General features: G+C 34.8%; 3 protein-coding genes across 3 annotated transcripts; 2 read left to right on the top strand and 1 right to left on the bottom strand.

Moving 5' to 3' along the window:
* Positions 1–1,963: 1,963 nt before the first annotated feature.
* LOC139495263 (galactose-specific lectin nattectin-like) lies at positions 1,964–10,427 on the bottom strand. Its single transcript, XM_071283540.1, has 6 exons — positions 10,346–10,427; positions 7,858–7,919; positions 6,570–6,727; positions 4,648–4,744; positions 3,466–3,717; positions 1,964–2,264 (listed from the first exon to the last, which is right to left on the bottom strand). The coding sequence occupies exons 2-6, from the start codon at positions 7,898–7,900 to the stop codon at positions 2,254–2,256; spliced, it is 561 nt and encodes a 186-aa protein (XP_071139641.1). The 5' UTR covers positions 7,901–7,919; positions 10,346–10,427; the 3' UTR covers positions 1,964–2,253.
* A 2,829-nt stretch (positions 10,428–13,256) lies between these two features.
* LOC139494050 (uncharacterized) lies at positions 13,257–14,621 on the top strand. Its single transcript, XM_071282216.1, has one exon. It carries the CDS (start codon positions 13,257–13,259, stop codon positions 14,619–14,621), a length of 1,365 nt encoding a protein of 454 aa, XP_071138317.1.
* Positions 14,622–15,265: 644 nt separating this feature from the next.
* Positions 15,266–17,170, top strand: LOC139494049 (uncharacterized). The gene has a single exon (XM_071282215.1). The coding sequence runs from the start codon at positions 15,266–15,268 to the stop codon at positions 17,168–17,170; it is 1,905 nt and encodes a 634-aa protein (XP_071138316.1).
* The last annotated feature ends 33 nt before the right edge of the window (positions 17,171–17,203 follow it).

Below are 17,203 nucleotides of genomic sequence, written 5' to 3'. Positions count from 1 at the left end.
TCTTTACTTTTTTATCCTATTTTTCTTGTTTTGATAATCTTTTATCATTTTGAATTTTCGAGTGAATTGTCAATACCTTTACATTTTATTATTTATTTATCAAGCAGTTTATGTTATGTGATCTAACACACAAAAACGGTGTTATTGATGGCTTTATCTGTTGAGACAACATATTTGCCATGGAGGTTGGACAAGCTTTTTGCAACATTTGGGTTTTTAAAGATGGTTGTAGCATCGGTAATGATAGACCAATTCAATTTTAAAATTCTGATGTGTACCAACGATCGCACAGCCTTGATCCATTCTGAAAGAGTATCTATAGATTTTTTGGTATTGCTTAAACTCACTAGTTTCTCCGACTGTTAAATCGATTCTTTATACTTAATCCATTGGATGCTGGATGTGTTCTGATTTTAAATACTTTAGTCTTAAAATCAGATTCTGTCATTAGCCGTTTAATATTGGCTTTAAACTAGCTGTCAGTACTCTCAGAAATGTACCTTGTCTTTTTTGTTTTGGTACCAAGGGTGAATAAATACCCTGGAAAGTCCAATCTGGTTTTTTTTTCTGTTGAGTGAAACCCTTTTCAAGTGATATTTAGTTTCTCTGCAGTGTATCGACCTGATGAGAACCATTTTCAATTGATATTTATAGGTGGTTTTTTTATATAGTTGTACTATTGTGTCACTGTTCAAGGCGAAGGTTGACACCACATTATTATATTTTAATCACAAGCCAAGAGCCCGCACTTTAATGGTTGTCGTTGGTTCATGTTGGACATATTTGATTTTCAAAATTTGCTACGTTATAAATTAGGCCGTAAGAATTCTCTATTGATTTTTTTCACACTTTTTTATGTCGGGGCATTTAATCCCCGACTATACGGTATAGGTTTTTCTCATTCTCATTGTTAAAGTCCGTATGGTTTCCTAAAATTGCTTACAACCACATCAGTGAATAGTTGTTTCATTGAAAATCATACCCCTTCTCCTTGTTCAATGTTGTTACATAAATGAAAATAAAATAGTAAAATTCTGCATTTTAGGGCAATAACTCCACTTAAAAGTTTGCTGATTGTTTTGACACGAATAAATAGAATTCACCATTCTGAACATTTTAATTCTGTTGGATTTTCTTTTTTTTCACAGAGGTTTTCTTGATTTTATCCCCATGTTGATTGGGAAGAGGGAAAATGGTACATTTTTAAAGATTAGAATGTGTCCATAGTAAGTACACGGATGCCCTACTCGCTCTATGTTTTTCTGTGTTCAGTAGATTATGAAATTTGGATTAAAACTCTAATTTGGCATTGAAATTTGAAAGATCGTATCATAGGGAACATGTGTACTAAGTTTCAAGTTTATTGGCCTTCGTCTTTACCAAAAACTTAGACTGGACTACAAACTTAAAGCTGAAATTGGATAGATGGCACTACTTACGGACGGACGAATGACGTACGGACACACATACAATGTACCATAATACATAATTACATAATGCCTCTCTACTTTCGTAGGTTGGGTATAAAAATCTAATGATGATTGTGGCGAAGTTCGGTAACATTTGAATTATTAGTTTCGGAAGAGAGACTTGTATAAGCGGACTAACGACCCCAAGTGATGTAAAAGATCACTTGACCCGTAAGGAATGATAGTTAAAAATTTCCGTTTGGAAGGGTTCAAACCTCATTTTCATGGTTCATCGGACAATGTAATGTTTTGTTATGTGATCTATATCTTAACCTACTGTAAGAAGTCTGTGGGTCTAATTGAATATTATAACTATTAGTTGTCTATGTTTGTCTGGCGGGGTACATCCGATATTTTGTTGGTTTAACGTTGTTTTTGTTGATTTGTGTCTTTTTTCCCCAATTTAAAGGAACATATAATAAAAGGTCACTTGTTTGTGTATCCAGGGAACAACAAATGATTGTAATGTCCGAGCCGCCCGCCCGCCCGTCATTATGTGTCACATGTCTGTCTGCCAGGATTGATACATTTATGACCTTGACCTGATTTTCATGCATGAGACAACTCAGTGTTTGTACTCTTGTTTTACAATTTTGAATTACAGTAACTATTTTAATCGGACTGGAACAGTTTGATTTTTTTTTAACTCGATGCTTCATATTTTGTAAATCACTGGAAGTGCAATAAATTAAGTTTTCGTATATTTTAAGACATTCTTTAATAGCTAATCTTTAATTGCTTCTAGTGACAGTTCTTTTCATAGGTTTGTATTCGTCCATGTCTTTTATTCTGCCGCTGAAAAAAAAGAAAAACAAAACTTTTAAGTATCCTTAAATTGTATCATGCTTAGCCACAAATGCATTTATAATTTGATGAACATAAACATTTAAGGAAGATCACAAGTATAATTTATATTTTGAGATAGATTTTTTTTTAAAATTTGCCAAAATGAAGATTTTACTATGCTCTTTTCAAAAATTTAATAAAAAGTACGGGTCACCGTGATATTTTTCAAGCTATGAGGCGTTGAAAATTGCCAATACTTGGTTAGTTTGTTTATGAAAAAGCACATTAGTGTGCATAAAAAAAAATTCTATGAGATAGATTTTTGAAATAAATTGTGAGAAAAAAGGTTTCATAGTATGTTTTAAGAAAATAAAAATAAAATATTGTGTCACAGAACTATTTTCTTGCTACAAGAAAAGAGAAAAAAATTCCCTGTTAGCCCTGTATAAATTTTGTACTAAAAGAGTTATTTTCCCTTAAATGGCTCATTTGAAAAAAAAATGATTTTAAAAAACCCAAAAAATTATATTTGTTAAAATATTTTGTATAATACGATTAATTTACAAGTATTCTTTAATAGAAAAAAGTCTAACCATTAAATTGCAAATCTGTCTCCAAATTTGCAGATTTAGGCAATTAACTAGACCGATTTTGTACTGAGATTGTACAATCCAAGATGGCGGTATACCATACATCTACCTTAATTGAGAATGTACTGAGGTGAAATTAAAAAAAAATAATCTAGGATTTTAAAATCCTAGATTATTTTTTAATTTCACTTCAGTACATTCTCAAGGTAGATTCATGGTATACCGCCATCTTGGATTGTACAATCTGAGTACAAAATTGACACTTATTCCAGAACCTCAACTTAGTACATTTTTAAGTCTGTATTAGATTTTCAATAAAAAAATATTTTCTTAAAATTTAATTTTGCTTTTAAAAAAGAAATGGGATTCGTCATTTTTTATAACTTACGTTTTTCATATATGATTCCCTTAAAGTCTCCTCTTCTTCTTTTCAAGCTACATTCGCTATTGTGCCACGCACTTTAGTTGTCATATTGATTAAGTTTGTATTAAAAAAAAAGAAATGGAATTCATCATCTTTATAAGCTCTTAAGTTTTTCACATATAATAACCTTAAAGTCTCCTCTTCTTATTAATTTTACTTAGAAAAAGAAATGGAATTCGTCATCTTTTATACTTACGTTTTTCACAAATAATTCCCTTAAAGTCTCCTCTTCTCCTTTTCAAGCTACATTCGCTATCGTGCCATGCACTGTAGTTGTCATATTTGGACAATGAGAGACAATCAGATCCAGATCTTCCTTTATTATCAGGTTCATCCTTCCTTCTTCCATCTGTACTCTTCCACCAATCTGTGAAAGTCAATGGTTTTCCAGATCCTGCCCACACCCAGGTTCCTTCGTGAGCTATGTCATTACCACCTAACCAAACAGCTTATGAAGAAATAAAATTAAGATAAAAGTATTTTTTTTATCGTCATTTTTTTTTTAAATCTTTACTTTACCAGATCCTTCCCACACCAACCACCTTCACAAACTATGAAGTAATAAAATTTAGAAAATTGTGTTTTTTTATTGTCTTTATTTTTCACCAATCTTCGAAAGTGAATGGTTTCCAAGATCCTGCCCACACCCAGGTTCCTTCTTTAGCTATATGTCATTGACATTACAACCTAACAAAACATCTTATTTGGTTCGTGTTGCTTATTCTTAAGTTTTTTATGCTGTGTCATGTGTACTTATAAATGTTTGTCTGTTTGTCTTTTTCATTTTAGCCATGGCGTTGTCAGTTTATTTTCGATTAATGAGTTTGTGTGTCCCTCTGGTATCTTTCGTCCCTCTTTTATGAAGAAATAGAATTTAGATTTTTTTTATTATTGTCATTATCTTCCACCAATCTGTGAAAGTGACTGGTTTCCTAGATGCTGCACACACCCAGGTTCCTTTTTTTTTGTCATTTTATAGTCTGTGTCCTTGTAATGGATAGCAACATCCGGGTGCTGTATGGGTTTTGTCACGACGTGTTCTAACCAATCAAAATTCTAGAAACATACTATGCCGAGGATAGTTACACATCTCCCTGTAGTAATGTGAACCCTAACCAATCAAAATTCTAGAAATATTGCTAGAAATGGACTAACATCAGTCTAAACAATAAAGTGTGTTTGTTTTTATTATTTTTGTTTACATTGAGTCTATTGGAGCGACATTATGACTAGAACAATGCTTAATAAAAAAGGTCCAATAAAACTTTCGGGTAGAGGATAAAAATCTTAGTAGGTAAGGGTGTTGTAAACACACATTTTTTTTATTTGGCATCTGCCCTCTTTTAAACACTAGTCTTGTATTGATAAAAATACTTACAATGATTTGGGACCTTCTGTGCCAATTGCTTTACAAAGTTGTTTTCCGCTTCGGAATCGATTTCTGCAAGGTATGCTCCTTTCCTTTCGCATGCTAACTGAAAATAAAATTTTGTTGAATTCTATTAGTTTGGTGCTGATCTTAAAAAATTATAAGTTTATAGCATAATGTAATGGAGGAAATTGTTACTAACAAAGAATAATTATCTTTGAAAAAAAAAGAAAAGAAAACTAAAACTAGAGGCTCTAAAGAGCCTGTGTCGCTCACCTTGGTCTATGTGAATATTAAACAAAGGAAGCAGATGGATTCATGACAAAATTGTGTTTTGGTGATATGTTTGTACATCTTACTTTACTGAACATTTTTGCTGCTTACAATTATCACTATCTATAATGAACTTAAACCAGTAGTTTCTGTGGAAAATGTAACCGGTAGTAAAATTTTACAAATTTTATGAAAATTGTTAAAAATTGACTATAAAGGACAATAACTCCTTAGGGGGTCAATTGACCATTTTGGTCATGTTGACTAATTTGTAAATCTTACTTTGCTGAACATTTTTGCTGTTTACAGTTTAACTCTATCTATAATAATATTCAAGATAATAACCAAAAACAGCAAAATTTTCTTAAAATTACCAATTCAGGGACAGCAACCCAACAACGGGTTCTCTGATTCAACTGAAAATTTCAGGGCAGATAGAACATGACCTGATGAACAATTCAACCCATTGTCAGATTTGCTCTAAATGCTTTGGTTTTTGAGTTATAAGCCAAAAACTGCGTTTTACCCCTATGTTCTATTTTTAGCCATTGCGGCCATCTTGGTTGGTTTGGCAGGTCACGCCACACATTTTTTAAACTAGATACCCCAATGATGATTGTGGCCAAGTTTGGATTCATTTGGCCCAGCAGTTTTAGAGGAGAAGATTTTTGTAAAAGATATATAAAATTTACGAAAAATGGTTAAAAATTGACTTTAAATGGCAATAACTTCTAAAGGGGCCAACTGACCATTTTGGTCCTGTTGACTTATTTGTAAATCTTACTTTGCTGAACATTATTGCTGTTTACAGTTTATCTCTATCTATAATAATATTCAAGATAATAACCAAAAACAGCAAAATTTCCCTAAAATTACCAATTCAGGGGCAGCAACCCAACAACCGGGTGTCTGATTCATCTGAAAATTTCAGGGCAGATAGATCTTGACCTGATTAACAATTTTACCCTGTCAGATTTGCTCTAAATGCTTTGGTTTTTGAGTTATAAGCCAAAAACTGCATTTTACCCCTATGTTCTATTTTTAGCCATGGCGGCCATCTTGTTTGGTTTGGCGGGTCACGCCACACATTTTTTAAACTAGATACCCCAATGATGATTGTGGCCAAGTTTGGTTTCATTTGGCCCAGTAGTTTCAGAGGAGAAGATTTTTCTAAAAGTTGACGACGACGGACGACGGACGACGACGCCGGACGCCAAGTGATGAGAAAAGCTCACCTGGCCCTTCGGGCCAGGTGAGCTAAAAATAATATCCAACTTAAAATGGAAGTTACAATAGGCAATGCTCTAAGTCATGCAAACATATAGAATTGTTACTAGTAATAGAATATATTAAGATCTCTGCAAACTAGCTGAAAACATCCCTTATATTCTAGTCTTTTGAAGTTTCTGTAACCTTGGCTCAATCTTGTTGAAAAAACCTGTAATGTTTGCAGGCAATTATTATTAATCATTAATTTTACTGCTGCAAGACCTTCGAATGTTTTTGTGTATAAATGTACGTGAAAGATGACCAAAAAAAAAAAATTCATCCCCTAAGATCCTTACATTGTAGATGTATAAATTTTACACCCCTCAGAAAGGACAATTCATCCCCCTTAGCAGATATTTATTGTTTCTACAGGTCTACAGTTAACATACCTTTGCTTGTTGCCATTTAAAAAAGATATCTTCAACCATGCCGGCACTAGCAGATCTTACTCGTTGGAAGGCTCTCCGTTGAGATTCTGGCATTTGATTTGAATAATAGCAAGAGTTTTCAAATTGTACCCATAATCTCTCACATCCAAGAGCTGAAACTAAAATGTTTGAAAGATTACAAAACAAGTATGTGTCCATAGTACACGGATGCTCCGCTCGCACTTTTATTTTTTTATGTTCATTGGACCGTGAAAATGGTGTAAAAACTCTAATTTTGCATTAAAATGAGAAAGTCATATCATAGGGAACAAATTGTTTGGACTTTAACTTCATCAAAAAATACCTCGACCAAAAACTAAATCTGAAGCGGTACATACGAACGAACGATAGCGCAGACCAGAAAACATAATGCCCCGATCAATGCATGGGGCATAAAAAGTAATAGACTTGTAGATAACTTTTCTATTTTCATAAGGCCAATCCACACTTAGTTTGTGTGTGTTTACTGTACCCCTACCTCCCTAAATCCCTCCCATAGACTCAACGTAATTTTTTTTTATTAGAAATAAAAATTCTTCCATATCTAACCCTAGTTTTCTATCAGCATGTATAAACAGTAAATACACACACTTTTCTGTTTGACGGATCAACATTTATCAAAAAGGACATCCCACCAACATGGCAATTTTTAGAAATCGACAGTATTAGCAATAATAAAATTGAGAATGGAAATGGGGAATGTGTTAAAGAGAAGGGTTAATAAAACCGACAAAAGAGCAGACACCAATCATTATGGGTCTACAATGCAGCGAGAAACTCTCGAACCCGAAGGCGTGCTTCAGTTGGCTCATAAACAAAATTATATACTAGTTCAGTTATTATGGACGTCATACTAAACTCCGAAATATACACAAGGAACTAACATGAAAAATAATACAAGATTCACAAAGGCCATAGGCTCCTGGCTTGGGACAGGCGCAAAATGTGGCAGGGTTAAACATGTCTTTTGAGATCTCGTGTATAGCTCTAAAAGGGGAAGGGAGGCGACACCTCCTTTTAACACTAGAAAAAAACATCTTTTTATTAGGATCTAAAATAGTTCGAAGTTGATGAGTTTGAGTCTAAATGGTTTGAATTAGGATAGTGGCTTTTTAAATAATACTGTTAAATTGACAATGAAGGTGTTCCTCATCATCTAAAATTGTGAAATCATGTTATATTCTCGTGCTCCTTGACCTTGTGGACCTTTTGGAATAAAGTATATAAGTTCTATCCAATTAATACTAACCTCCAGATAAAAATAAGACAAACAGTGCCGCGCACGTCAGCATCGTGAGTCTTCTTTTGTAGCTACAAGAGAAGTTTATTCATTATTAATGATAAGCACACTTATACCCCGGCATAAATTCTAAAGAGTGCCGCACAATGTGACATGTCAGCATCGTGAGTCTTCTTTTGTCGATACAATAAAAGTGTATTAATCATAAATACATTTATACTCCCGCATAAATTCTAAAGATGAAGATGGTAATGCTAACTCGCTGCTCCAAGTCCAGCGGCAAATTAATATGCATATTCCGGACGAGAGCAATAACGTATTTTCGAAAACCGACACGCACAAGTTAGGCTAAACAAAAAAATATGTGTGTTAACTGTCACATGCTGAGAAAAAACAGGGTAGGTCTACAGGTAAGATTTTTTTTTTTATTATTATTCTTTGACATCGAGTCTATAACTATGGCCGTATACAATGGGAGCAACAGTGCATAATCAATAATAGCCAAACACATCTTTAGGGTAGGGATAAAAATTAGGATAGGGCCATGGAAAATTAATTGTTGGTTTCCCCTAATGACCCGGCGGTTAAAAATTGACCCGGTCGGGTTAGGGGAAACCATCAATTATTTTTCCATGGCCTAAGTAGGGGTTACACACAAACTTTTTTGTTTTGCCTTAACATTCCACAAGACATGTCGTAATACATGGATTTAGATTATTCTCTGATTAGATCAGTCTTTTTTCATTTTTTTTTTACATAAATAACTATAAGGCCGTTAGTTTCTCGTTTGATTTTTTTTACATTGTCTTATCGGGGCCTTTTATAGCTGACTATGCGGTATGGGCTTTGCTAATTGTTGAAGGCCGTACGGTGACCTATAGTCGTTAATGTTTGTGTCATTTTTGTCTTTTGTGGATAGTTGTCTCATTGGCAATCATACCACATCTTCTTTTTTATATTTGCTGTTACTTCTAAATGTTGTGTGCTTTACAGTGAATACAAACATTAAAGTCTTTGGGAATGGTTCAAACCCACGACCTCCCGCATTTATTGAAACACACTATCATGAGACCACCAGGCCACACTGAAAAATATTTTGGTTTGCCCAAAACCTACCCAAAGTTAGTTAGGTAGGCGTTTTCTTTTTGTTTTTCTTCAGCAAAAAATAAATTGAAGTGTCAGATGTTTTTTTATTCTTCATGCCTATCTAATTTAAAAAACAACTTTTTTTGCATTTGGGATTTTGCAGATTTTGAGAAGGCACCTTTTTTCTGGGTAGGTACATGTAGGGTTGGGGCAAACAAGCATATTCTTTTTTTTATGGCCCCGTACATGTATATACAAAATAATGACTTTATTTTTTAATAAAGTGTACTATCCTTTTGTGATAGGAATTCGAATGAGCAGCTATAGATACAATATATAAAGTTCGATGTCGACGAAAAACAGACAACTCTCCACTTCACACAAAATGACACAGAAATTGACAACTATGAGCAAAACCATAGGCATAGTAATATAATAATGCACATACTGGCATTACTGCATTAGTTGCGGAACCAGAGATCTGAGAGGAATATGAAGTTTGGAGGGAAAATCACAGGGGCTTGTTCAGTGGGTCGGACGAGTTTTACTGTTTTTACTGGTACAAAGGCGGATTCACTTTTTTTTGGGGGGAGGGGGGGGGGGGGGCTTGAGGGTTAGGAAAATTTGGTTGCTTATATAGAGAATCACTGAAGCATGCCGGGAGATGCTCCCCCTTTAGGTAAGTCAGCGGGCCGGGCCCTCCCTTATGAAAAGTTCTGGATCCACCACTGTGGTGTTTTATATAGGATAGTGACAGTAAATTATTTAAACCTCGACTGACCCACTAAACCAGTCCTATGGTGCGAAAATGTTACCTAACGAAATTTAAAGACACAAATATGAGGTAGGGGTGCAGATAAGATACGCAAACAGTGGTCAGCAGTTGATTATAGAGCTGAACATAAATTAAATAACCTGGCTAAAAGTAAATACGAATGGGAAATTTGATTATGCGACAAAAAATGCAGGAAAGTTCAGTAACAATTGTGTACAAAGGGCGAAAATAAGCATACGTAACAACATTTGGAATACTGTAAACCAACTAATTTTCGCGAGTAGAAAAATAACGCGTTTATAAGTCGTCGCCAATTTGTAAAACTTGGATCTTTCCTTTAATTGAACTTCATAAAATGATTAAGAGTATCGTAAAGTAAAATTCAAAGTGGAATAGAAAAGGCTAAACGCGAAATAAAGTATCCGCGAAAATAAGTTGGTTTACGATAGATGAAAATGATCCGCAAACATTTCTAGAGACTGTGGAGAGAGAGAGAAACCAAGACAAACTTGTGACTGAATAAATGTGATATAATATCCATGAATTTTGTTTTGATAAAGAATAGAAAAATAATCTCCTATGCTTTATTGCATTATGTATTAGAATGAATATAGCGAATAGTCTTACAAAACTTACTTTGACGATATCAATGTGTGATTTTCAGTGTTAGTGTGCAAACCCTTTCTATTTGTATCCAAAGTGACGTCACGCTAAGCGTTGTGCAAAAAGGTTATTCCCCTTCATCACAGGAGAGTTATTGGAATGGGGCCTCCGTTGGGTTTTTGCATATTATTTCTTTGAAAACAGACACATAAGGCACATACTAAATGAATGAACCCTATGGTAGAAATAAAATGAGACAATGGTTTTCAATTTTTGCAAATTTTGACCCCAAGCATTGATCAGATTTTTCTGAAATACAAAAATAAATTGGTTGCTGCCTTATTAAAAGCAATTTTCGATTATTCAAACCTTATTATAAGGGCTTTTTTCAATAAAAACGTACTTTCTTGTCCTAGCCACTTTAAAAAACATGCGTTTGATCTTTGCAAGTATTTTTTTGTGCAGTCAGTACATTGAATTAGATTTAACATTTTAAAGCAAAGAAACAGTTTATTTTTTTAGAGGGATTAATAAGATATTGGTTCCTGAATGGTCCAAAACAACCAAAATAGCATGTCCCTACCCCGCCTGTTCAACATTCATACTAAAAAATATCGTAAAAAAGTGTAGAAATAAATATTATTTTTACCAAATATAAGTTCTTTAATAATTCAAAAGTATGTTTAGAGCCAACATATTCTAATAAACAGCGGTTAACATGGGATTTTTAATTTCAGAAGGTGTGTCTCTAACAAAATGTCCACTACGAAACGAAGTCATTAAAATTTGCTAATAAACAGTTTTATAAAATCAGTGTAATTTTTGTTTGCAAGAGATATAATCATTAGGGTCTTACAAAAGAAGTGATGATTTTATAACGGCAATTAAATTGTTGGTAAGAAAAATTGAGCACATTAAATGCACCAGAGTGATACCGTATTTTTGTAAATGTCCACTACGAAACGGGTCAAATCTCCTTCAGTATCTGGTTTTAAAATTATGAAAAAAATATCAGTGTACAGCTTAATACATGCTTTGATGAATACAGTCAATCTTTATACTATTGCAATATCACAGTGTGGGAACGGAACTATACGGTTTTCTCATAATTTGGTCATTCGGGAGACTGTCAAGCGGTGCTCCGACATTCGAAAAATAACAAGTTGCTTGATGGAAACTTTGACGAACTCCTATGTTCCTATATAACGTTTCTGCTTCAAGTTTTGATAGCTAAAACATTCTTTATGTAAATATGAACCAATGATAAAATAATAAGAAAGATATATGCATCGAAACGTTTTCCTTAGAATAGTGGAGCTCCGTGTAAAACAATCAAAGTGGTCACACAACAGCGATCAAAAATGTCAAATAAACATTGAAAAATGTTTGCTACCTGGATTTTCACATGTACCTTTTCTGATATAAAGTCTTACCTGTCTGAAAGTTTCAAAGCCATTGTCCCAGTAGAAATCCAAATATATTCATTTTCTCCATGTCGGATATTTTTATTGACTGTACAATCGCTCGCAAGTTGACTGTAATATCACTCGGAGCCTTCCTGTACAATCACTCGGAGCTTTTCTTTTCATCGTTTGGGCAACTAGACTACTCCGAAAGGAGGGTAACCTACTTAACCTTCTTATGACTTCACGGTCCAGCTAGCAAGCAAGCTAGTCAATGCATTTTGCTGTAATAGTTTCTAGTGGCATATGACTAATTATAACTCTTAAGTAGATAATGCTAAACTTCTTCTGCCACATTCATGATCAGTTTATGTTTTCCATGATAGGCCTACTTTTGTCATCTAAATATTTATTAAAACTACTGCAATCCAATACAATATATGTATGGTATGATTTTTCTCTCCTTTTTCTGTTACGATTTTTGGTATTGTTATCGATTTTTGTTTTAACCTAAATTACACACTCAAAAGTGTTAATGATTTTTGAACGTTTTATTTGAATGACTGCAGCCTGCATTAGCGGATCTGGTATGCGGGGAGCGGGAGTTTTTGGTGGTTGAAGCCTAATTTTTTTTCTCGATTTTTATGGTGTTCCGTGGTTTGGATCCCCCTTTGTAGAAAGGCGGGATCCGCACCTGGTCTTATATCGTCAATGATAGTATGATGATCCGATTATTCATCTGATTTTTATAGTTTGGTCTTGTGCTGTGATAGTTTTGGGGAGAAATGAGCGCACACAAACATTTTTACCCTTGCCAAATTCTTTATGTACCTGTTTTAAGTCAAGAGCTCGTAGTTCAGTGGTTGTCGTTTGTACTGTTACCAGTGTTGATTTTTTTATTGTTTAACAGAAATTCTATCGATTTTTCATAAGTTTTCCCGGACTATTTTTTATTGCTAGATTTTTGTACTTTGAACTTCGTTACTGTCCCCCTTACTTTTTTGTTTCCTAAATTGAAAGCATGAACGTGGTCACAGGCATTTAAAAGTATCGTAAACTACACCAACTCACAATTGAGTTTATAATTCATAGTTTTTAATGATTGTATGATGAAAGTTAATATGTTTCCACATCAAGATAAATTTTGTATATGTGTATATCAGCCAAAAGTGAAATATGATGATTGTTAATTTTGTCACTGTTTTTACAAAAGTATGGAAAGCCATTTGGTGCTATAATTTTTGAATGATTTGATTGAAAATTCATTTTGATACATAGATTTGAACTGTTAGTTTTATGATTTTTGTAGTCATGAGTATGATGAGTTAGCTAAGGTTTTGTTTTTGTTTTTTGTAGCTTTTTACCAACATCACAGCACACATATGTAGAACTTGTTATTTCATGGTTTTCGAAATAAATGATATACATTACTGTGGCTTATGGTTATACTAGTATGCACTGAGGCAGAATAGTAAAAAGATTGCAAAGACACAGTTCGATACAGAATAACATGCAGTAGTTCCTACAAACAATTTTATGAAATGGCTCAATCACAACCACTTCCGCCTGAAACAACAGTAACACATGAACATAAAATGACAGAGAAAGGTAAAGAACTTTATCATTCACATAAGATAAAATACCTTAAGCAAATTGACGGTTCGTGGGAAACTATAGAAAATTTACTCGAAGAATTCTCAGAGTGCTCGAAGGAGCTGAAACCGCTACGCAAACTAGAGAAAAACATTTTGAAGTCTCGTGAAAAATACTGTGAAAACTCAAATCAATATATTGAGTTTTTGACACGCAAGAATAATGAAGACAGTAATGAAGCATTACCCACCTTTAAGACTGAGTTTAAAAAGTGCACTGAAATCATTGACAATACATTACAACAAATTAAGACATTGAAATTAACCGCAGCTGAAACTATGTCAGTAGTTCCTGTACAGTCTGTCCGTTCAAACAATAGTGGTAAAAGCGGCTCAATTTCGAGTTCAGCTATGGCTAGGAAGCGTGTAAATGCTGAAGTTCAACGAACAAAGTTACAATATGCGGAACAACAAACAAAATTAATTAAGCAAAAAGCAAGATTAAGTGAATTAGAAACACAGTCTAAAGCTTTAAAGGACCATGAAAAAGCTGAAGTTGATGCAGATTTAGCACTGCTTAAACAACAGACAGAAGCCGCTGTCGCAGAGGTCGAGGTCAAAGTTTTAGAAGAAGCCGAGAGCGATAGAAGATCCTTGTTGTTACAAGAAGACAAAGAGTCTTTACAAAAAGTGAAAATGACACTAACAGAAAAGTATGTAAATGAACAATTTAATGAAGTGGAACAACTCAAATCTCAAGACAAGAATAATAATGTTCCGCAAGATATTCCGAACAATCAAGACAAATTTAGTTCACATACTCCGGCACCTCGGAACCAGTTAAACATAATTCCTACGCCAAGGAATTTGCCAAAATTTCAAGTCGACGATTTGGATCGATGGATAGTTGAAGATATTAAACCAGAAATTCGGCAAAAACAAACATTAAATCCTTATGCAGCTGATTTTGAATTAACTCAACCACCACTGCCACCAAATCATGATCAGTCTGTAGTGTCTGACTTGACAAAGTTTTTGTTGAAGAAAGATTTATTACTTTCTAGATTTCAGAATTTCGATGACTGTCCCGAAACTTATGCTTCATGGAAAGCTACCTTTAAAAGTATTACTGAAGAACTCTCAGTTACGGCTTCCGAAGAAATGGACTTATTAGTTAAATGGCTCGGCCGTGAATCTTCAAAGTTTTCGCAAAATATTCGTGCGTCAAATGTGAACAATCCAAATGCTGGTCTTCGTCGTATACATGTATATGGGAGCGTCTTGACGAACGCTATGGTAGACCTGAGATGGTAGAAGCTGCAATTAAAACAAAACTACAGAAGTTTCCAAAGTTAACAAACAAGGATCATAGTCGACTTTATGAGCTATTAGATATTCTCACACAAATAGAATCTTCGAAAGAGAATGAGACATTTTCAAATTTATTGTCATATTTCGACTCTTCTTCTGGTGTTTTACCAATTGTGGACAAGTTACCATATAATATACAAAAGAAGTGGACAACACGTGCATCGCAATACAAACTGAGGAACAACGTACCATTTCCACCTTTTTCGTACTTGGTGCAATTTATCAGAGAGGTTAGTGCTGTCAAAAATGATCCCGCGTTTATTTATAGTAATACTGAAACGTCGTATTCTAGGAAAAATGAAACACGAAAAGTTAACCATGGTGCAACGTCAGTGTTTAACCGAAAAACGGATGTTAATATTAAACAGAAGGAAGAGAAAGAGACAGTACGTTGTCCTATTCATAAAGCCAATCATCATTTGAATACTTGTCGAGCCTTTAAAGCGATGACTTATGAAGAACGCAGAAAGTATCTGAAGGACAATAATATTTGTTTCAAATGCTGCCATTCGACAACTCATATGTCACGAAATTGCACTGTAACTGTAAAATGCGATCATTGTGGAAGTAATTATCATATAACCGCTATGCATGTAACTGCAAAATCTAGTTGTCCTGACGGCGGAGAGAAATCATCTGATACAACGCAAAATGCTAATGATCAAATAGTGTCATCCAAGTGCACGTTTTTATGTGGATTTAGTGGTAAATCATGTGGAAAAACCGTTCAGGTCCGTGTGTACCCGAAGAACTTCCCAGATAAAGCCGTTAATGTGTACGCTATACTGGACGACCAAAGTAACAGAACTCTTGCGAAGACTGAGCTGTTTGATCAATTAGGTATAAATACATCGGCCATTCAGTATACTATGTCGTCTTGTGCTGGACGCACTATCATGAATGGTAGATGTGCAGAAAGTCTGATAGTTGAGTCATTGTCTGGTAATGGAGAACTTGAAATACATTCAGTAATAGAGTGCAGTGCAATCCCAGACGAAAAATCAGAAATTCCGACTCCGGATATTGCTAAATCCTATCCCCATTTACGGGAGATAGCTCATCAAATGTTAGATTTGAATCCAAATATAGACATTCAACTTTTGATTGGAAGAGATGTCCCAGAAGCGCACCACGTGTTTAGACAGTTGACAGGACCGAAGGGCACGCCATTTGCCCAGGAGCTCTTTTTCGGTTGGGTAATTATAGGCGATGTTTGCTTAGGCAAAGTAAACAAACCAAATTTTGTCAATGTAAATAAGACTAATGTAATGAACAATGGTAGAGGAACTATATTTGAACCTTGTATTAACACTTTGTATGTAAAGGAAAACACTGAATTGGCTCATATCAGAGATAATGTTCATTCACAAAGATGTAACAATGACCCATTGTTTATTAAAACCAAAGACGACGACAAGATTGGCACATCAGTCCAAGACCGCTTGTTCCTTAATCTCATGGATTCTGAATTTAAGAAAGATTCAAATGGGCACTGGACTGCACCCCTCCCTTTTAGACCAAATAGACAACGATTGCCGAACAATAGGAGTCAAGCATGGAAAAGGGCTCAAATACTCGATAAATCTTTCCAACAAAATTTTACAAAAAAGACTCATTTTGTAGAATTTATGCAAAAAGTATTAGTTAGCGGAGCAGCAGAGGTAGCTCCCATAATCACAGATGAGGAGTGTTGGTATCTCCCCCTTTTTGGCGTTTACCATCAGAACAAGCCTAACCAGATAAGAGGCATATTTGATTCCTCAGCATCTTTCGAAGGAGTATCTCTCAATAGCGTTATGATGTCAGGACCAGATCTCACTAACAACCTACTTGGTATTTTGTTGCGTTTTCGCAGTGACCAGTTTGCGGCCACTGCTGATATAGAACAAATGTTTTATCAATTCTACGTGAGAGAAGAAGATAGAAACTTTTTGAGGTTCTTTTGGTACAAGGACAATAACCCAGATAATCCGCTTATAGAACATCGGATGTGTGTCAATGTTTTTGGCAATAGCGCTTCTCCTGCAGTGGCAACGTACGGATTACGTAAGACAGTTGAAAACTCTAATGAAACGTTCGGCTCAGATGTTAAGACTTTCGTTAACAGGGATTTTTACGTAGACGATGGGCTCATTTCCTTGCCTGAAAGTGAACAAGTAATTGATCTTATAACAAGAACACAGATGGCGCTAAAAACAGAAGGTAACATTAGGTTACACAAGATTACATCAAATAGTAGCGACGTAATGAAGGCTTTCCCTACCGATGATATTGGAAAGGATCTCAAGAATTTAAACTTGTGTGAAGACTATTTTCCGGTACAACACAGCCTTGGCCTCGCTTGGGACTTAAACACCGATAGCTTTATATTTACCCCATTACAAGATGATAAACCCTGCACCCGTAGAGGTATTCTTTCGTCATTGAATAGTATTTTTGATCCGATTGGATTCTTGTCACCACTCACAATTAGCGGAAAGATTTTGTTTTGAGATGCATCCCCACCGGGTACTGATTGGGATGAA

The sequence above is a fragment of the Mytilus edulis genome, chromosome 11, assembly GCF_963676685.1.
Source record: "Mytilus edulis chromosome 11, xbMytEdul2.2, whole genome shotgun sequence".
NCBI lineage: Eukaryota > Metazoa > Mollusca > Bivalvia > Mytilida > Mytilidae > Mytilus > Mytilus edulis.
The sequence above is the reverse complement of the archived record's forward strand: the minus strand, read 5'-3'. Positions and strand labels throughout refer to the sequence as shown.

Excerpts from the sequence above, each read along its gene's own strand:
- LOC139495263 (XM_071283540.1), bottom strand. The coding sequence starts at position 7,900 with ATGCTGACGTGCGCGGCACTGTTTGTCTTATTTTTATCTGGAG. Across the intron at positions 6,728-7,857 it reads TGTCTTATTTTTATCTGGAG|TTTCAGCTCTTGGATGTGAG; the intron begins GTTAGTATTAAT and ends CAAACATTTTAG. Across the intron at positions 3,718-4,647 it reads ACAGAAGGTCCCAAATCATT|CTGTTTGGTTAGGTGGTAAT; the intron begins GTAAGTATTTTT and ends TTTCTTCATAAG.
- LOC139494050 (XM_071282216.1), top strand. The coding sequence starts at position 13,257 with ATGGCTCAATCACAACCACTTCCGCCTGAAACAACAGTAACACATGAA.
- LOC139494049 (XM_071282215.1), top strand. The coding sequence starts at position 15,266 with ATGCATGTAACTGCAAAATCTAGTTGTCCTGACGGCGGAGAGAAATCA.